Source organism: Protomyctophum parallelum (assembly GCF_964188405.1).
Source record: "Protomyctophum parallelum genome assembly, chromosome: 11".
NCBI lineage: Eukaryota > Metazoa > Chordata > Actinopteri > Myctophiformes > Myctophidae > Protomyctophum > Protomyctophum parallelum.
Genome location: NC_139707.1, coordinates 11332453 through 11354260, shown reverse-complemented (window position 1 = coordinate 11354260; position 21808 = coordinate 11332453). Strand labels below are relative to the sequence as shown.

Sequence of the window (21808 nt, the reverse complement as noted above, 5' to 3'; positions counted from 1 at the left end):
ACATCGCTGGGTGGACCGCTGGGTCGACCCTGGGCCTTGCTCCCATCGCTGGGTGGACCGTGGGCCTTGCTCCCATCGCTGGGTGGACCTCTGGGTGGACCGTGGGCCTTGCTCCCATCGCTGGGTGGGCCGTGAGCCTTGCTCCCATCGCTGGGTGGACCGCTGAGTAGGCCGTGGGCCCTGCTGCCGTCACTGCAGGGCCAGAGGAGCAGATGGATCCACGCCAGGAGGAATGTGACGCGGCTGACAGACACTGAGGAGAGACGCATTGTAGATCTGGACGGAGAAGGAAGGAAGGAAGGAAGGAAGGAAGGAAGGAAGGAAGGAAGGCAGGCAGGCAGGCAGGAAGGAAGGAAGGAAGGAAGGAAGGAAGGATCATTCCATTGTAATAATGACATCATAAAGGGTAAAGAGAGTAAACGTTGACGATGTGAAGGATGGACAAATGTGACAACTTAGATATTCAATAAGTCCCTGAAACATCCTGATGTTTACTGTTAACTACATCACACTGACAGTTTACAATCTATAATATATTACAATATTATACCACATATATTACAATATTATATAGGCTAATATATCATGGAAGCATTTATCAGACACTCTTAATCCAGAGTGATTTACAGTAAGAAGTAAGAACAGCATAAGGTAATGCATCAAATACATAGTAAACCAAGCACCTATCATCAGTCTAACAGTACTGTAGAATATATAAACATAGAAATAGACTATTGGATCATCAGTCTAACAGTAGAATATAAAAACATAGAAATAGACTATTGGATCATCAGTCTAACAGTAGAATATATAAACATAGAAATAGACTATTGGATCATCAGTCTAACAGTAGAATATAAAAACATAGAAATAGACTATAGTATATATCAGTCTAACACAGTGATAGAAATCATAGAGTTAATAAAGTAACTATTTAACACCTACAGTACCTTAAGACAAGTCCTTGTCCTGCTGTGTGCTCTGTTCCGTTACTCTGGGCTGTATGGAGTCAACCTCTCTCTCTCTCTGCCTCTCTCTCTTTCTTTGCCTCTCTCTCTCTCTCTCTCTCTCTCTCTCTCTCTCTCTCTCTCTCTCTCTCTCTATCTATCTCTCTCTGCCTCTCTCTCTCTCTCTGCCTCTGTCTCTTTCTTTGCCTCTCTCTCTCTCTCTCTCTCTCTCTCTCTCTCTCTCTCTCTCTCTCTCTCTCTCTCTCTCTCTCTCTCTCTCTATCTATCTCTCTCTGCCTCTCTCTCTCTGCCTCTGTCTCTCTCTTTGCCTCTCTCTCTCTCTGCCTTTTTCTCTTTCTTGCTCACTCTCTCCCCCTCCCTCTCCCTATCTCTCTCTCTCTCTCTCTCTCTCTCTCTCTCTCTCTCTCTCTCTCTCTCTCTCTCTCTCTCTCTCTCTCCCCTTAACAACACAAATACTGGGGGTCCGTGGTGGACAGATAGCTACATACTAATTTAGAGAACCACTAGGCTATACCGCGTTTTTCTCCCCAATTCAGTCTGCATGCCAATTAATTCCTATACTGACTCACCTGCCAGTGAGGAGCCCCCACCGGGAGGACTACAGTACTGTTGTATCCTACTTTACAAGTATATTTTGATACTTTTGTACTTTTACTCAAGTAAATGTTGAATACAGGACTTCAACTTGTAACAGAGTATTTCTACATTGCAGTATTGATACTTTTACTTGTGTAAAAGTGAAGAAGAACAATGAAGTACTTTTGGGGTGACCTGGGACCACATCCTATTCATGCAGTTCTCACAGCGTCCACCTGGGGTCGCCGTCGGCCTCAAAACGCTGCGCTGCAGAAATGCAGTGTTGCCATGTCTGTTCGTTATAAGCGACTTTGGGCTTATTTCTTATGTACAGTTGCTTGTACTGTAAATATTGGTAGTATTGCTGGTTGCGTTTTATTATTATTATTATTATTATTATTATTTTTCCTTTATTGTTTCTATTTGGGCTTGTTTCTAACGTGTAGTTGATTATTTGGGCTTGTTTCTAAAGTGTATAGTTGTTTATTATCCTACTGACTCACTCATCTGCAAGTGATTAGAGGAGCCCCCACTGGGAGGACATACTTTTGTATCCTATACTGACTCCCCCAGGATTTATGTTTGTGTCCTGTTGTTTCTTCATCATGTCAAGGACCCTACAATAGCCTACTTCTAAACATATGTTGTGCCAGGGACCCCCCCATGCCATTATGTTGTTAGCCCACAAAGCCCACAGAGAGCCCACAGTGAGCTTGTAGATCTGCTATTTCAAAACAGCCCAGTATTCTCTTGTTTCCTTAGACATGGCGGCTGCATGATTTGATTTGATAGATCTGCTATTTCCAAACAGCCCATGGCTGCTTGTTTTTCTCACACGTTCTGGCAACACTGCAGAGATGACGTCACATCGTCCCGGAAGTAGTTAGCGTTATTATTATTTTTCTCCTCTAACCGTGAGAGGGTTGTTGTTTTAAATGTTTGGTGTTTTTAAACACAAACAAACATCTAGTGTATAACTCAACAGTGTATAACTCAACAGAAGGACTTCAAAGGTACTGTGGCCAGTCACATCGAGACGATTAGATCTAATAGACCAACAATAGATCACTTTATCGATCTCTCGTTTGATGCAAACATATCATTTCTGACGTTTTATTATTATTATTTTTTTCATTCTTGTATTTAACCGTTTGAAAAAAGAAAGAAACCCGGCAGATCTACAAGCTCACGACGCGTTGTGAGCTTGTAGATCTGCAGTCTACACAGCCGATGGCCCGATGCCATGCACTTTAATGGTGACATCATTTATAATAATATGATGGTTCTCAAAGTGCATTGGACTGCTGTCTGGGTTGAAAATAGCAGATATACAAGCTGTCAACACTGTCTGTATAGATTGTGTCTGTCTGTCTGTCTTGAGGAGGTTCCAGGTGGTCCCCAGCTAAGAGTATTGTAGGTAACCAAATGGACCCTTATAGACCTTTAACTCTTTTGAGTGTGAAATGAAACCAAATGGACCCATGCATGGTCTTGTTCATGTCTTAAATTATTGTTAAACAACTGCAGATCCTTAAAGGGACACTTCACCCTTTTTGCAAAACAAATATTGATAATGATGTTTAGAAGATTTAGAACACTTTCCTGGGGGTCTTTATGTGTGTAAATTGTGGTTTTAGACATTTTAGATTTTAGCAGTGAGCTCAGTGTCTCCGATGCGACATACCAAAGCCTACACGGGTTGTGCAGTCGACGTGCTGTGATTGGCCAGTCGCTGTGATTGACAGCCTAACCCTAAAGGCTCATACATAGTCTGGATTTTCGGTGGTGGGGTGACCACCGAACTACAACATGACGTCACGAGCCGCGGTGAAGAGCAAACCACCGCCACCGCTCCAGCCCTTCTCTCTGTTTTTACTCACCACCGCTCAACGTTATTTCAGCTCCGGTGGTCAGCTCACCACCGGAGCGGTGGTCACCTCACCACCGAAAATCCAGACTATGAATAGGCCTTAACCCTAACCTCAGTAAACTTAACTTGGGGTGTGGTTATAAACACAACCTGTGTAGTAATTAGTATGTAGCGTCTCCGATGCCCTCGACAGTGGGCTCACTTCCTTCCTGGACTACAGTTCCCATAATGCTTTGGTGCACTGCTCCTCCTTGTGGATAGGGCTCGGAGGGCTGTCTTAAGCGTTATTCATAGTATGGACTTTCGGTGGTGAGGTGACCACCGAACTACAACATGACGTCACGAGCCGTGGTGAAGAGCAAACCACCGCCCCAGCCCTTCTCTCTGTTTTTACTCACCACCGCTCAACGTTATTTCAGCTCCGGTGGTCACCTCGCCACCTAAAACATTTTTAGGAAGGGACTAGTGGACAAGAGATCCAGTATAAGTAATTTTACACTTTGTTGCATGATGAAAATAGCCGATCTACAAGCTCACAATGCGTCCCGTGAGCTTGTAGATGGGCTATTTTGTAAAGTGTAAAATCTGTCATTTCGACGGCATCAAGGCCCGCCAAAATACATTTTAGTCGACTAAATCAACTGTAGATTTGGTCGACTAAAATCTCATGACATTAGTCAACTAAAACTAACACCAAAAAACTTTTCGGGTGACTAAAATGTGACTAAAAACAAAATGAAAACTATGACTAAAACTAAAATCAAAATTTGCTGCCAAATCAACAGAGAAATGACGTCCGCGACTCAGAGGATGGACCGACTGACTCTATACTATAGCAGATCTGCAAGCTCACAGTCACAACGTGAGCTTGTAGATCTAAACCCCCTCTGTGTGGTCTTGCAGATCAGATCTGTTGTTGTGATGGACGTGTCTCTGAGCTCTGTGTGGTCTTGCAGGTCAGATCTGCTGTGATGGACGTGAGCATCGCGGTGTCGCTGATCCGGGGTCAGATGGGGACGGTGGTCGAGCGGGCGGTCAACGGGGCCGTGGAGACCGTCCTGGCCGAGATGCTGAAGGTCGTAGGGGTCAAGTTCGAGGAGCTCAAGGCCCAGGTAAAGGGGGGAGAGGGGGGCGGGGCGTTGTGGTGGTGTCAAAACTCTGGGACTCTGATAGGGGATTCACACTGAGACGGACTGAATCCGTTTCATTGGAACCGTTTCCGAATACGGTTGTCCCCGATGGCCATGATTCACATTACCCGAGATTCAACAGCGCACCCGGGTACACTTGCATAACACACTTGAATCCTCCTGATGACGGTGTGCTTGATGGCTGGCGCGCACGGACACTGACCATCAACTGTGCGACATTGTCTCAAATAAATCCAGACACACTGAATTGCATTGCCTCTTTGCCGTTATACTACTGTCTGTCAGCCTGCCTGCTATTCACTGTGTCAGTCAGTTCTGTGCTCCAGTGTCGTGTTTGATATTAGTTTGCAATAGATTCTATTTCTACTTTAGCATTATTATTATTATTTTGTTTTACTTTGGAAACTATGCCAAGCAAAGCCCAAGAGCCACGTGTAATAAGATCAGCGCGTACTGCGGTGCTGCGCGTATACGCAGATTCAACAGGAGACGTGCGGCATTGAGAAATGAGCTGGTGTTACACGTTGTGCAGCACTGCAGCGGCTGTGTGTTTTGTTTTTGTTGACGCTTGGCTTGTCGACTAGAGATTATGTCACGTTCTTAAAAAAAACAGTCCACTTCCTTCTTTAGGTACGCATGCATTCACATTGGAACAATCCGTATCTGAATACACTTCAACGGTCCAGAGACCCGCCCCCCATGCGGTCCCGGGGACGGTTGGGCAATCCGCTCCCGGGAACGGTACGCATCATTCACACTACCACAACATCTGCCAAGTGGTCCCGAGTGCGCACCCGGGACCATAGTGTGAATCCCCTATAAGTTTGTTTGGAGCACCCTGAGTTGTAAGTGACTAGTCCTTACCCGTAGATATTTGCCCCCCCTTGTGGCCATGAAGGGTACTGCGCCCGGGTGCGTTTGTAATTGACTAATAAATTAATTAATAATCATTAATGTGTCAAATCGAAAAAAGGGCTTCGTTACGCCCTCCATATTCATATGGTCAATGCCTGTGTGAAAAGTGGGAGTGATTGGTGCAGGCAGTAAGGAGTTACGGCACTGTTTCTGACACACAGACAGACACGCGGACACACACTCAGACATTCGGTGAATTATAGTATGATGATGATGATGATGATATGATGATGATGATGATATGATATGATAATGTTACATTGAGTTGTAGGTATTTCTCTGCCTCAGTCAATAGTGATAATGTCACATTGAGTTGTAGGTATTTCTCTGCCTCAGTCAATAGTGATAATGTCACATTGAGTTGTAGGTATTTCTCTGCCTCAGTCAATAGTGATAATGTTACATTGAGTTGTAGGTATTTCTCTGCCTCAGTCAATAGTGATAATGTTACATTGAGTTGTAGATATTTCTCTTAATAGTCCAATAATAATTAAGGTTGGGCGGTTTGGGACATTTTAAAACCCCGGTTTAATATTGCCTATTGTCCCAAAATACCCTGTTTTTCGGTTTTACCGTCTAATTAATTTTAACGTGGCCTGCCCATGCGTTCGCATTATTTAATTTTGTTAATCAGAGACTGCTATTACAGTCTATCGCCACAAGATGGCCCCTTTCGCTATTGTAATGTATCGTCAGTCATGTTCGCCTGTCTTGTCCTTCTCTGCCTACCGTAATGTATTGAGCCCCAGGAACAGGCAAACAGTGTTTGCTCCGAGTTGATCTCAGTGATTATTTTATCCATTACATTAGTATCTTATGATGTGACAGAAACGAGTCATGAACGCATCCATAAACAATGCGCGACGACGCGCTGTAAGCTTGTAGATCGGCTATTTTCTGCACGCACTCCGCAGTACGGCGACGTATAATTAATTCTAGATTGGAAGTGGAGGCGCAGCCGTTGTCTCGCATCAGATTATTTCAGCATGATCAAATGAGTTTAGTTCATGCCTGACAGAGAGTGGGCCAGTTGCTGTTGATGATAGGAATATTTTTGCAATGCTGAGCTGCAACGAATCTGTTCTGTGACTGTCCCAGCATAGCTCTGTGTCATAGCGATCCACAGCAACAAGTGATTTTGTGACTTGACGTAAACCATACAGCGCACGCACGCACCCACCCACACACACACACACACACACACACACACACACACACACACACACACGGCTAGTTTATTATTTAGCGCTTGTGTGTCACTTGGCTTCAGCGTTGCCTGTCATGGTGCATGCACGTTAGGGGGAGGTGGGCGGGGGAGAGCACGGCAAGTCGGCAACTGGCACAAGAATTTAGTCAGACACAGACGGACGGATGGACCATGCGATGCTGCCATTCTCTACTGATTCCGTAAACAATCATCACGGCCACCCAACGCAAAACGGTTTGCCGGTTTTGACAGACGAAACCTTAATGATATAATTGAACCGTATTAAACCGTGAAACCGAAATATCGCACAACCTTAATAATATAATTATTTGACCTACTTGCAAAGAAATTGTCTGAGGGGAAAGTGTTAAATGGCCTGTACAGTATGGCCACAAGTAGCATGTGACATTTTAAACTAGGGTGTGTTCTTGATGCTGAATCCATTCCAAGCATTTGTTTTGCATAAAAACACACATCAGGCTCAATCACGCACGCACGCACACACACTCGCGTACAGAGATGTGGCGCATCTATTGTAAGCTGACTATGACTACAAACTAAATGAAAGTTTGCTGTGAGAATGGACAGTGACGCAGTTCCTCCACTGTCCACCAGGTGTCCAGCCTGAAGAAGGAGCTGACGGCGCTGCAGAGAGAGAAGATCCTGAGGGAGAAGGACAACGACAAGACCAGAGCTATGCTCAGGTAGGCCTGCAGGGGGCAGAGTTTCACCACCAGAGCTATGCTCAGGTAGGCCTACAGGGGGCAGAGTTTCACCACCAGAGCTATGCTCAGGTAGGCCTGCAGGGGGCAGAGTTTCACCACCAGAGCTATGCTCAGGTAGGCCTGCAGGGGGCAGAGTTTCACCACCAGAGCTATGCTCAGGTAGGCCTCCAGGGGGCAGAGGTTCACCACCAGAGCTGTGCTCAGGTAGGCCTGGTGGAGACAATTCATAGTGGTGTTGTGTGGTACTGCAGGTACGCGGAGCTGAAGCTGAAGTATTATCGTCAGGGCGTGGAGGAGGAGATGCTGCAACAGAGAGGCCATGCCCAGGGGGCAGAGCTACCGCCAAGGATCAGCGGCCACAGTGAGGAAAAGTTTGTGTGTGTGTGTGTGTGTGTGTGTGTGTGTGTGTGTGTGTGTGTGTGTGTGTGTGTGTGTGTGTGTGTGTGTGTGTGTGTGTGTGTGTGTGTGTGTGTGTGTGTGTGTGTGTGTGTGACTAAAACTATGATGAAAAATGTTCATAGACTACCTTTTCCAAAGACAAACGAAATATAAGCTAAGTTATGAGGACTAAAACTAATACACTGACAATTTTGTCAAAGTTAAAATAGCCGATCTACAAGCTCACAACCCTCATGTCTGAGCGCCTGATGTGTTGTGGTGTTTTAGCGAGCCGGAGCAGACCGCCTCCCGCCAGACTTAGCTCCTCCTCCTCCCTGGTCGCCGTGGAGACGCCAGGCTCTGCCCCCTCAGAGGATCACATGGACACACCCCCTCCACCGCTCACTCTGAAAGGTGTGTTGCCACGTCTGCTTACTGTAAGCGATGTTGGGCTTTTTTTCTGTAAAGTCTCTTGTACATATTGCTATTTGAGCTCTGCCGTTTCTTCGGCAGTTGTTTATTTGGCCTTGTTTTTAAAGTGTAGTTGTTTATTTGGGCTTGTTTCTAAAGTTTAATGTATATTTGGGCTTGTTTCTAAAGTGTAGTTGATTATTTGGGCTTGTTTCTAAAGTGTAGTTGATTATTTGGGCTTGTTTCTAAAGTGTAGTTGTTTCTTTGGCCTTGTTTCTAAAGTGTAGTTGTTTATTTGGGCTTGTTTCTATAGTGTAGTTGTTTATGAAGTGTAGTTGTTTATTTGGGCTTGTTTATAAAGTGTAGTTTATTTGGGCTTGTTTCTAAAGTGTAGTTGTTTATTTGGGCTTGTTTCTAAAGTGTAGTTGTTTATTTGGGCTTGTTTCTATAGTGTAGTTGTTTATTTGGGCTTGTTTATGAAGTGTAGTTGTTTATTTGGGCTTGTTTATTAAGTGTAGTTGTTTATTTGGGCTTGTTTCTAAAGTGTAGTTGTTTATTTGGGCTTGTTTCTATAGTGTAGTTGTTTATTTGGGCTTGTTTCTAAAGTGTAGTTGTTTATTTGGGCTTGTTTCTAAAGTGTAATTGATTATTTGGGCTTGTTTATAAAGTGTAGTTGTTTATTTGGGCTTGTTTATTAAGTGTTTGTTTCTAAAGTGTATTTGTTTATTTGGGCTTGTTTATAAAGTGTAGTTTTATTTTTGGGCTTGATCCCAGCCTATCCCTATCCCTGAATTTAAAGGTATTGATCTCAGGCTTGTCCCTGACGAACACCCAACAGATTAAGATAGAGGGGGCCATCTGAATCTGGAACATGTTTTGTGCCCTTTTCCAGATTTTGTTGAGGGGCGCTAGCCCCTCCTATGTCCAGCTTTGAGGGTAACATTGTCCCAACACAAACATTGAATGCCATTGACAATGAATGTCCAGCTTTGAGTGTTTGTGTACACACAAACATTGAAGACAAAAGCAAATTGTGATTTGCCGGAATGAGATGATGTATGTATGATGATAAGATCTTCCCTCACTTCACACGGGTGTGATTATTTTTGAATAGCAGATCTGCAAGCTCACAACGTAGAAATGCTCACAGTAATAGGTAGTTGTTTTCGTGGACCTGGTTGCTTGAATCTGGCAACCCTGCACTCTTGTACGATGACCCTTGACCCCTCTGACCTGGTCTGTTCACAGAGGGCGTGGCCAGGAAGGAGGAAGGGGAGGAGTCTGATGAGTGTGTGTGGGCGGAGCTTAGCCTGCAGCCAATCACCATGGACCTCCTCGGCCCTGCCTCCGGCCTGCAGCCAATCACCATGGACCTCCCCGGCCCTGCCCCCGGACCCTCCTCCGCCCCCCTGCCGTCGCCTGACCTCCGACCCCAAGCTGACAGCTCCACCATGACCCCACAGGTACACACACACACACTGTTTTTTAAACAGCTAATCTCCAACACCGTTGGCCCGGTCGCTGCGAAATTGCGCGCGCATACACACACACACACTCCCTGCATGGCAGAGCAGAACCTCTGCCCTGAGTTTCTCAGATTTTCCCATTAGAGCGCCACCATGAGGCCGGTTTTCGTAGCCAGGTTAACCACCCTTGAAATTTGCATTTCCATTAATTTGTGTGTAGTCTGGACCCTGCTTGTACAGACAACCCCTTCAGCCAAACAGTGTCATAAAAAGGGACGTCATCTCCAGTCTCCAAGCAGCTCTTTAAGCTTTCATGGCTTGACTCATGCTGCTTTCAGCTATATTTATTATTCTTATTCTTATTCTTATTCTTATTCTTATTCTGATTCTGATTCTGATTCTGATTCTGATTCTGATTCTGATACTGATTCTGATTCTGATTCTTACTATTACTATTACTATTACTATATTACACCATGGTGTTTGTTCTTAGGTGAAGCAGGAGTTTCAACAGGAAGAGGAGGAGTTTCAACAGGAAGAGGAGGAGTTTCAACAGGAAGAGGAGGTGATTTGCATCAAGGAGGAGGTCGAGGAGCCGCAGGAGGTGCTGGCGACTCTGCTTCCCGACTTCCATCTACCAGGACCACTTCCTGGGTCGGAGGTCAGTAGGGTTGGGTGACGATACGAATACATCGTCAATCGCGAATATACGAATCCAATCGCCGAATATTTTTATTAGGCGATTTCTCGGGACGATTTAGCCCAGATAACCTGTAAAGTGTGAGCAACATGTGAATCAATTTGGCCCAGCAAAGTAGTAACAGCGGCCGGGTGGAAATCCGTCCCGTTATAATGGTATGCTCCCACAGTCCCCGCACTCAGCACTGTCAGCAGCATCGGGCACCGGGGCACGGCACTTACGGCAGCCGCCAGCCAGAGTAAAGGCTGGGAGCCTGCCTGGGAGCCGAGGGAGACTGTAGCCTACATGTTGTTTAAGCTCCGGAGTCCAGACCCATGCAGTTTAATAATATACAGTCACAACAGAATGCACACTGCTGTCTCGTGTCTCATCACAATCCCAATGCGCCACCCGTGAGTGGCGGGGGGGGAAATAAAAAAACTGTCTACTAGTGTTAGTGTATAGGCACGGGGATCATTCATTACCTTAGCGTGTAGCCAATACTGGTGCAACCCACTGATTGAACTTCATCTCCGCCTGTAATCTAAGTTATTTTGATTGACAACGTGAACGGACCCCGACACCAGCGCTGCAAAAATAGACAGATCTACAAGCTCTCAACGTGTAGCGAACGGCACTGCAAAAACAGGCAGGACGCGATGCCTTGAGAGCCTGTGTGGATCAGACCGGCTGCAGCAGCAGCTTGTGGGCTCCGCTGCTCCGCTCCGACTCCGAGCCTCCGACGACCGGTGCGGGGAGGGAAGGGAGCAAGTTACCCTGGCTGCGCAGCTGCGCTGCAGTCTGCAGAAACAGACTGATCTACAAGCTCTCAACGCCTAGCGAACGGAGCTGCGAAAACAGGCAGGACGCGGCGCCTTGAGAGCTTGTAGATCTGGCTTTTTTGCGACCTGCAGTGAGCTGTTCTCACTCTACTTTTATGACACGAATACATCGTCAATCGGCGGTTGAAAAAAATTGGCATATCGCCCAACCTTAGAGGTCAGTGTCAAAGGTCACACAGTGTCTCACTGTCTGCCCCTACTATCCGTTTGGTCACGCTGGGCACGACCTACGCTGTAGAGTCCACTGCTGGAATATGGCGGAAGTTCCGCTCAGGGAAATGACGTTGGCGCTTTACAAATCTGTTTTCATTCTCCGTGTATGAAACAAGTGTTGTGATTGGTCGGAAAATATCGTATCCGGGGGAACTACATCTGACGGATGTTCCGGTCCGACACTTCCGGCTATGCACTCTCTGCCTTAGGTTGTGACCAGGCTTTTCTCTCTGCCTTAGGTTGTGACCAGGCTTTTCTCTCTGTCTTAGGTTGTGACCAGACTTTTCTCTCTGTCTTAGGTTGTGACCAGGCTTTTCTCTCTGCCTTAGGTTGTGACCAGGCTTTTCTCTCTGTCTTAGGTTGTGACCAGGCTTTTCTCTCTGTCTTAGGTTGTGACCAGGCTTTTCTCTCTGCCTTAGGTTGTGACCAGGCTTTTATCTCTGTCTTAGGTTGTGACCAGGCTTTTCTCTCTGTCTTAGGTTGTGACCAGGCTTTTCTCTCTGTCTTAGGTTGTGACCAGGATTTTCTCTCTGCCTTAGGTTGTGACCAGGCTTTTCTCTCTGTCTTAGGTTGTGACCAGGCTTTTCTCTCTGTCTTAGGTTGTGACCAGGCTTTTCTCTCTGTCTTAGGTTGTGACCAGGCTTTACTCTTTGTCTTAGGTTGTGACCAGGCTTTTCTCTCTGTCTTAGGTTGTGACCAGGCTTTTCTCTCTGTCTTAGGTTGTGACCAGGCTTTTCTCTCTGTCTTAGGTTGCGACCAGGCTTTTCTCTCTGTCTTAGGTTGTGACCAGGCTTTTCTCTCTGCCTTAGGTTGTGACCAGGCTTTTCTCTCTGTCTTAGGTTGTGACCAGGCTTTTCTCTCTGTCTTAGGTTGTGACCAGGCTTTTATCTCTGTCTTAGGTTGTGACCAGGCATTTTAAGATTTTCGTTCTCGTCGGCTAAACAGCTAAACACGATGACGTCCCACTGATACGCAACATTGAGTATTGTACTATTAATACATACATAAGTATTAATTATATTATGGAAGAAATTCAAGAAAATGAAGAATTCGTTTTCACGATATTCTTATATTTTGATGCATCTGTATATAAATATAAATATCTGTATATAAATTGACACAAAAACAAGAGGTAGTCGACAGCTTTTGACATTCAACGTCTGTCTTTGTTTAGGAGGCTAGGTCTCAGTGGACAACAGGACCCTCTGCTGGCCAGCAGCGGAGTCACATGGGTCAACGTGTCACCTTCAGCAGCGCAGCACACAGCTGTAAGTCACATGACCATCAAGAATAACACACACACACACACACACACACAGGCAAGTGTGTGCCAATGCTTTGTGAGCTTGTAGATCTGTTATTTTCAAATAGCCACAGGCTTGTTTTCCACACTCACTCTAGAGGGCCACTATAGTTCCACACTCACTCCAGAGGGCCACTATATTTCCACACTCACTGCAGAGGGCCACTATAGTTCCACACTCACTCCAGAGGGCCACTATAGTTCCACACTCACTCCAGAGGGCCACTATAGTTCCACACTCACTCCAGAGGGCCACTATAGTTCCACACTCACTGCAGAGGGCCACTATATTTCCACACTCACTCCAGAGGGCCACTATAGACCGATTCAGAAACGCGTCTCATGGTCGCAGGCAACGTATTTCCTGTAGGCGGAGACGACATATCTACGGTTTAAACCACCTCTTCTACTACAATGAATGGAAAATAGAGATGCAACCGATCCGATATTATATCGGTATCGGCCTCCGATCCAGCTTAATTAATGTATCGGAGATCGGATTTGATGCCACCGATACACGCTCCGATACAGGAGGGGGACACGTGTTTAATGTTTACGGTCCTGCACAGACAGTGCAGTGAGCGAATCCAACCTCCAGTATGTACAGACTGCAAACAGAGACTATTTACTTAACAGTAATAAAAGTATAAAGTTTACCCGTCGTCGCACGGATCAGTCAAGTCACTGCATGCAGTTCAGTTGTGTGGTGGAGCCTATTATCTAGCTGCGTTCTGACATTGTTGATGAGATTGCTCTTGTAATCCATTCTTCTGCTATATATTTACTGCACACACGTGCTGTTTAGCGCTATGTGATTCAATCTTTGTAACTTTATTATTGCCATTGAAAAAAATTCTGCTGTGACGACGACGATGATGATGATGAAGAATAAGCGCACGTCGTCGTCGCGGTAAAATCCGTCTTTATATAATTGGCTCAGTTATCAAACCATGACATTGTTGTCAGAAGCTCAAACACTGATTCAGATTGTAAGTGTAGTGCAATTCTTAAGACAAAGACAGAGTTTGCAAACTAAAGTAGCAACACCAGCGCCATAACAAACGTCCTGAGGTTTTTTTTTTCTCCCCGAGTTCTGTCGGTAAGGCTCAAGGCTTTTCTCACATGATAGCGCAGCTAATTCCCAGCATCGCATTAGGGGTAAAAAGGTACCACGTGTATATAGCAATAATAATTACTATTATTATTATTATTAATAATAAACCATAGAATGAATTAACAGGTTACATGCAGGCATCACTTTAGGGGTAAAAATTTACCTTTGCACATAATAACAATCCATAGTATTAATTAACAGGTTGCCATTTCCTTAAGGTTTACAGGTTAAACAGTTCATATTCTTATTTTTACAGGTTAAACACTTAACCATAAACATCCCCTCTTTGACATTTTTTTGTATTTATTTGTTTTGCTATGTAGCCTACAGCAAATATCGGATCGGCAAATATCGGATATCGGGAAATTTCAAAATTAATATATCGGATCGGAATTGAAAAATCAGTATTGTTGCATCTCTAATGGAAAAGTGACTGATGTTAGTCTGCCTCAAACGTTACTCTTTTACCTGCTTTTTACTAACACTAACATTACAAAGATGCCCAGAACATCGGGATGAACCTGTGTAGTTTATGGCTGCTCCAACAGTAGTGGTAATATCGATATATCGCGATATACGATATATTGTTACATGCCTAAAGAGCAGTGTCTGGGAAGTGTGGCCACCATGGCAATCCCTTTAAAACTCACTAGGGGAATCACAGAAGCCAGTTTGAAGTGTTTTAAGCATTATGTTTTACTTTAGCTATTGAAAAATATCTATCTACAAGCTCATAGCACTGCACCGAGTGCTGCGCTATTTTTTTTAAATCGTGAAAATGTGCCTCAAATCATTGAATATATTCTTTCGGATTGAACATTTTTAACTCAAATCTTTGCTTCTGGGGGGAGGTCCCTGGAACGACATATATTCAGATGGGGGTCGGCGGCCTATTACATATAATCTTGGGGGTCCTTGACATGAAAATGTTTGAGAACAAAAACATGGGGTTTTTCAGAAAACTTGTTTGTAGAATCGTTCCCAGGTCAATATGGCTGAACTGCTCCTCTCCTCTCTCCAGATTTCATGGCCCACCAGGCGGCAGCCCCCGCGATGGGTGGTGGCGGTTTCCGGGGCGGTCCGGCGATGCTGGCGGGCCCCTCGCGGCCCCGTGGGGGCCCGTCGTCGGTGCTGGCAGTGGGGCCCCCACGGCCCCCCAGCAGAACCAGCTGGTCCAAAGACCTCAGTCTGTACGAGGAGTACAAGCTGCGGCGCAACGAGCTGCGACGGCGCAGCATCAACCGACGGCGGGAGATGGAGAAAGCACTGCCTCAGCCCCTGCTGGCCGACCTGGTACACTGCACCCTTGACTGTATTATAGCACATTCACTTAGCCTGGGCTTTTCGGGTTTATGATCCGGTCGGGAGCGGATGATATCGCTACGTCATGTTGTAGTCATTGTTTTGTAGTCATCAGGATGATATCGCTACGTCATGTTGTAGTCATTGTTTTGTAGTCATCAGGATGATATCGCTACGTCATGTTGTAGTCATTGTTTTGTAGTCATCAGGATGATATCGCTACGTCATGTTGTAGTCATTGTTTTGTAGTCATCAGGATGATATCGTTACGTCATGTTGTAGTCATCAGGATGATATCGCTACGTCATGTTGTGGTTATTTGCGCTTCTGACGCTAGCGAAGGGGACCAGCTGGAGGCACGAAATGGCGGATTACTGCTTCCGGGTTCATGAGGGTTGCAAATTTCTTGTTCTACAAAATAACACTAAAAAGGGCTGAAATCCCTGGCAAGGTATAGGCATGTGTTTGGTTAACTCATCTCCTGCTAAGGACCACTTTACGACTTGTGTCGCAGGTTCGAGAGCGTCGCGAGAAGACCAGGCTGAGGGTCGCACGCTGGAGGGCCAAGAGGAAGCTGCAACAACAGGTACATCCAACCTGCATCCAACGCAGTGTTGTTTTTGGCAGCAAATTTTGATTTTAGTTTTAGTCATAGTCTCTTGAATAGGTTTCACTAGGTTTCTACAGTTGATTTAGTCGACTAAAATGTGTTTTGGCGGGCCTTGATGCCGTCGTAATGGTCGTATAAGCTCACAACGCGTCGCTCTGTGAGCTTGTAGATCTGCTATTTTCAGCATTCAAACCAAGTGTAAAATGACTTATACTGGATCTTTTGTCCACTAGTCCCTTCGAAACATTTTAGTCTAGTTTTTATTTGTTGACGAAATAGTCAGTATATTTAGTCTTGGTTTTAGTCGTTATAGCTTCGTTTTCATTTAGTTTCCATTTAGTTTTTGTCAGTGAAAAAAGACGAAAAAAAGTTCTCTTAGTTTTAGTCGACGAAATCAACACTGATCCAACGGCAAATCTGCATGCGGCTGTGGCTCAGGAGGTAGAGCAGGTCGTCCAATGATCCCTGGGGTCGGCGGTTAGAATCCCGGTTCCTCCTGTCCTTAGGCAAGACACTGAACCCTACACTGCCTCCAATGAGTCGGTCGGTGTGAGCTCGCCACCGTTGGTGTTTGAATGTGGGAAGTGAGGACGCTGGTGTCGACTGTTCGCCGCTTCACCTCCCAATGTATGAATGAATGAACCATTGTAAAGCGCTTTGAGCACTTGGAAAAGCGCTATGAAAATGCAATTCGTTATACATCCAACCACATCCAACATACATCCAACCCACATGGTATAACATGTCTCTCCTCTGTCTCAGGTGGGGGGAGGGGTTCTGTCACCATGGTAACCGTGTGTCTCCTCTGTCTCAGGTGGGGGGGGAGGGGTCATGTCTCTGGAGGGGGGAGGGGTTCTGTCACCATGGTAACCGTGTCTCTCCTCTGTCTCAGGTGGGGGGGGGGGGGTCATGTCTCTGGAGGGGGGAGGGGTTCTGTCACCATGGTAACCGTGTCTCTCCTCTGTCTCAGGTGGGGGGGAGGGGTCATGTCTCTGGAGGGGGGAGGGGTTCTGTCACCATGGTAACCGTGTCTCTCCTCTGTCTCAGGTGGGGGGGGGAGGGGTCATGTCTCTGGAGGGGGGAGGGGTTCTGTCACCATGGTAACCGTGTCTCTCCTCTGTCTCAGGTGGGGGGGGAGGGGTCATGTCTCGGGAGGGGGGAGGGGTTCTGTCACCATGGAAACCGTGTCTCTCCTCTGTCTCAGGTGGGGGGAGGGCCGGGGGCCCAGAGCTTCGCGCCACATCTTCATCATCTTCATCATCAGCAGCAGCAACAACAGCAGCAGCAGCTCAGAGGTAATAACACCCAGAATGCATCAAAGCCTTCTTAATCCATTCTGGGCGATCTACATGCTCGTAGCGCGGCACCGAGTGCCGCGCTACGAGCTTGTAGGTCTGCTATTTTTTTTAAATCGTGAAAATGTGGCGCAAATCTTTGAATATATATTCTTTCAGTCAATATTTTTAAATCATTTACATAATTTTTTTAATTGTCAATATATTTAGTATTGGTTTTAGTCACCATAGCTCACTTTTAGACCAACATTTTTCGCCATAGTTTTTTTTTAGTCGACAAAATTAATACTGAAATAAAGTTATAAATGAATACATGCAATCTATAAAGAGTGACCATTCAGGGTTTTGTGTTGCAGCAGCGCCCTCCAGTGGCCAGCAGCGGAGGATCAGCCCCGCGTCGCCTCAGTTCAACAGCATGACGTCGTCCAACACATTCCCCGCCTCCCTGTCCTCCTCGGCTCCTCCCCCCGAGCAGCAGGCCAACAATCAGCACGCCGTGACTTCGTCGTCATCAAACCCCGCCTCCCACGCGCAGCTCGGCCTATCGCAGCCCGGCATCTCTCTGACGGACGTGCAGCTCGGCCTATCGCAGGCCGGCGTCTCGCTGACGGACTCAGACTTCTTCCCGGTATTGTAGCGTAACGTTAGTTTGTAAATGTCAGTTTCTCTACGTGTGGCCTTTTTTTAGAATCTGAATATCTCTGATTCTTGTTTCTGGATCAAAACCAGTGGAGGAAAGTAACTAGCACAGTACAGTACTGTACTTTTTACAATTCTGAGGTATTTGTACTTTACTTGAGTATTTCCAATTTCCAGTACTTCTACACTACATCTCGGAGCCAAAATTTGTACTTTTACTTCACTACAATTATTTGAAAACCTTAGTTACTAGTTACTTTGGTGATTTTAATTTTGATTAGAAAACATACATTACATGCGTTAACTCATTGACTGCAAAGGACGACTTGCATGGCCTTTTTTGCGTGTGTTTTGAAAAGGCGGAACAGCGCCATCTTGTGTAAAAACGCCGGACTAAACCCAAAACATTCCAGGTGATTTATAATGTTACAAAAACTTGCGGTAAATGAAATGTTAGTCAAAAGACTATGACTAAAAATAAATCAAAATTTGCTGTCGAAAGGAACACTGCACTGGGATAAGGGTCCATTTGGTCATAGGTACCGAGGGTCCGCTTTTCCCCAGACCCACTGTTGAGAAGCAGCCCCCCCCCCCTCTCCCCTTAAATGTATGTAACTTATTAGTAAAACATGAAATGCATTGTTGGAGTGAAAGTAATCATAAGTATATGTATCGTTCAATATTTCAGTACGGTTACGGAATTGTTGTACAGGAAGGTGCTGTTGAAACCTGTTCTTTTATTTGATTTATAAGTAGTTTTTTTATTAGTCTGCAATTAAAATCTCCTCCCAATGTTAGCCGTCGTGCCTGGTAAGACTTTATATTAAGGTTGGGTCTATATTGTGTTATAACTACATTGTTAATGCATATAATAGTTTATAAAGCATTATGGTGTTATACATGTTTAATTATGCATATTAACAACTTGTAACAAGGTTCATGAAGTATTATGACTTATAATATAATGTATAAGTAATTTAAGTATCAGGATGAATTAATGGATGAACACATTAGAACTACCAGGTAACAGGATTAATTAATGGACATGGTCATTGTTTGTCTCAGATTCATAGTGATTTAATTTGGTGTGTTTTGAAAGGTTCTGTGAATAAATGTCCTGTAATCTGTACTGGTTCACGACATACCCGTAGTAGTGTGTACAGTGTATCTGTCTGTCTTTAATGTTTTCCATGAATAAGGGCCCCACCCCTCTCCAATTGTTTGTATTGTGTTTAGTTTCCAAGATGGCCGCAGCACCGGGACGGGGTGGGGCGGAGGTGAGCGGGTGGGGTTGACATATGCCCTTACTGTGCTGCTTTCACACATTCAAGACACCTGTCTTGTGTGTTTAATGGCCATCTCCAATGCATTTCCAATGGAAGCCCATATGGTTTGACCAAACGTTTTGTTTGATGGGGGGAGGGGGGCAGAACACATCCATCAAAGCTGTGTTCAGACACAAGTCAGGTGTCAGACACAAGGCAAGTGTCTTGAATGCAGCTCAGTAAGGGCATATGTCACCTCCGCCCCACCCCCTCCTGGTGCTGCGGCCATCTTGGAAACTAAACGCAATATAAACAGTGGGAGAGGGGTGGGGCCGAGAAAGGCCCTTATTGAGCGTGAGGACATCAGTGGAAACAAGCCAAAAGGCTCTCTTTGGTTTCATCCTTTTAGCAGACATTGTTTTGTACGGTCCTGTACGTCCATGCAAACGGTTAATAAAGTACTCTATCAATCAGTGTTGAATCATCCTATTGACCCATTCTGAACGGGGACCCCTTTTGGTGTTTTAAGCATTATTTTATGCTTTAGCTGTTGAAAAACAGCAGATCTACGAGCTCACGAGCCTGTAGGTTTGCTATTTTAGAAAAATTGTGAAACTGGCGCAGATCTTTATATACAGGTCCATTTCAATGAATTGGAATATTGTGTAAAAGTTTTTCTTCCGTAATTCAATTAAAAAAGTGAAACTTTAATATATTCTCAATTAATTGTGCATAAAGTGAAGTATTTAAAACCTTTTTTGTTTTAATCTTGACGATTATGGCGTACAGCTCATGACAATCAAAAAAATCCTATCTAAAACAAAATTTAATATTTTAAGAGACCACTAAAAAATGTTTTTTAAACGAGAAATGTCGACCATCTGAAAAGTATATTAATGTATGCAGTCAATACTTGATCCTTGCAGATGAATATAAGTATGAGTATGGAAGTGCTCGTTATCAGTAAAGCAACCTCCTGTTGCCTGCTGCTGCACTATGTGCACAGTTGAGTGATATTCAACAAACGCTTTCAAACTTGAAAAAAATCACATGCAAGGAATTTCTTGACAGGAAGTAGCTCATACAATGTCTACGGTGGATTTTTATGAAACAGACACTTTACAGATTGAAAGAATTCAAGCTTTCCCTACAGCTGCAATGTTGGTGATTTTGACGTTCTTTAATATAATTAGATAGGACTGTTCTGTTTGGATGAATGGGTTGTCTATGGGAAGCTCACCTTGGGTAGCACCTTGCTGGCAACATGACTGCGGTCTGAATATGGCCCATGGGCTATAGTTCCAAACATACTCGATTACTCTGGTGCTGCCGTAGCAACCGTGACGCCATCATAACACTGTCCAATCAGAGCGTGGCTGTTTTTCGGGGACGCAAATAAAGGTGTCAACTCTCCGCCGGCCCCGGCATAAATAACGTGCACCTGCTCCCCCCCATAGTGAGAGCTTCCGGTTCTACTAGGGTACAATTGCTGCTCCCCCCTATAGCGAGAGCTTCCGCTTCTACTAGGGTACAACTGCAACGACCGACGATGGTTAAGCTCGTGTTTCGTGCCCCTGGCACGACGTTGCTGGGCGTCGGCGCTGTGTCGCTCGCCGCCGCCACGCCGCTGCTCGGATTCTCCTACGTGTCGTTCGTCTTCGCCGTGCTGACGGCGGGATACTTCTACGCTCGGACGCAAGACGCGGAGCGGCGGCTGAGGGACAGGGAGCTCCGGCTGCTGGAGGTGGAGACGCAGCTGAACCACCACAGGTTCTGGAACCAGGAGAACACAAGGAGGAGGAGCAACCAGGGCGAGGAGGTGGAGGTGGTGGTCCGCTCGGAGGAGGAGGAGAAGAGGTGGAAGGAGGAGCGACTGCAGCGCATCCGGGAGAAGTACGCCTCCACCAGGAGGACTAGGAGCCTCCTCGTGGAGGAGGAGACCAGGAGGAGAAGGGGCGGAGGAGATGAGAAGAGCGAGGCGGGGGAGGAGGAGGTGGGGGTGGGGGGAGGTCTGCCTGAGAAGGAGGAGATGAAGGAGCGATTCGACCAGGGGGAGGTGCCATCACTCCAGGTGCCGCTGCGCCGCGAGGAGCAGAGGACGGAGGAGGAGGAGAAAGGAGAACAGGAGGCGCTGCTGGAGGAGGGCTGGGAGAAGATGATCTCTCCGGAGCAGTTGATGGCCACCGCGGCCCCGGAGGTGGAGATGGCCGCTCGAGAAGCTGAAGGTTCCCGGTTTAATTCCCGGCTCCCCTCCATGTTTTGAAGAGAGTGAGTGCATCTTCAACGCCCTATACCCCAATCCCTAACCTCACAGGGAAGCCCCTGGGTGAGTTTTAACCAGCCACGCATGTGTCTTACCGGCAATGCATGTTGGGAGCCACGGTTGAGTTTTAACCAGCCACACGACACCCTACCTCAAACCCTAAACCTAGCCCTAACCTCACAGAGAAGCCACAGGTGAGTTTTAACCAGCCACTCATTTGTCTCACCGGCAACAGATGTCGGGAGCCACTGCACACTGCTGCAGACGTTATCGGCAGCTGCCGCCGCACGGACCGGCTGCTAACCTGAGCCACTGCTGCCCCATAGTGGCCACTCTATCCCACTGCTGCCCCATAGTGGCCACTCTATCCCACTGCTGCCCCATAGTGGCCACTCTATCCCACTGCTGCCCCATAGTGGCCACTCTATCCCACTGCTGCCCCATAGTGGCCACTCTATCCCACTGCTGCCCCATAGTGGCCTCTCTATCGCTGAGCCACTGCTGCCCCATAGTGGCCACTCTATCGCTGAGCCACTGCTGCCCTATAGTGGCCACTCTATCGCTGAGCCACTGCTGCCCTATAGTGGCCACTCTATCCCACTGCTGCCCCATAGTG

The 21808-nt window shown here is 46.1% G+C and overlaps 1 protein-coding gene across 3 annotated transcripts; it reads left to right on the top strand.

Moving 5' to 3' along the window:
* The first annotated feature begins 2429 nt into the window (after positions 1–2429).
* Positions 2430–19369, top strand: LOC310867426 (uncharacterized protein). Of its 3 annotated transcripts, none has more exons than XM_083777513.1 (12): positions 2430–2557; positions 4371–4526; positions 7303–7391; positions 7664–7773; positions 8079–8204; positions 9450–9664; positions 10161–10328; positions 12576–12669; positions 14840–15111; positions 15635–15706; positions 16935–17025; positions 17385–19369. In XM_083777513.1, exons 2-12 carry the CDS (start codon positions 4386–4388, stop codon positions 17660–17662), a joined length of 1656 nt encoding a protein of 551 aa, XP_083633639.1. In that variant the 5' UTR covers positions 2430–2557; positions 4371–4385; the 3' UTR covers positions 17663–19369. The 3 variants fall into 3 exon arrangements, with proteins under 3 accessions (XP_083633639.1, XP_083633638.1, XP_083633637.1); XM_083777512.1 differs by having other exon boundaries at positions 17382–19369; XM_083777511.1 differs by having other exon boundaries at positions 17367–19369.
* The last annotated feature ends 2439 nt before the right edge of the window (positions 19370–21808 follow it).

Bases quoted from the DNA above. Each gene is read 5' to 3' on its own strand.
- LOC310867426 (XM_083777511.1), top strand. From the start codon at position 4,386: ATGGACGTGAGCATCGCGGTGTCGCTGATCCGGGGTCAGATGGGGACG. The intron at 8,205-9,449 runs GTGTGTTGCCAC...GTCTGTTCACAG, and splicing joins TCCACCGCTCACTCTGAAAG to AGGGCGTGGCCAGGAAGGAG. The intron at 15,112-15,634 runs GTACACTGCACC...CTTGTGTCGCAG, and splicing joins AGCCCCTGCTGGCCGACCTG to GTTCGAGAGCGTCGCGAGAA.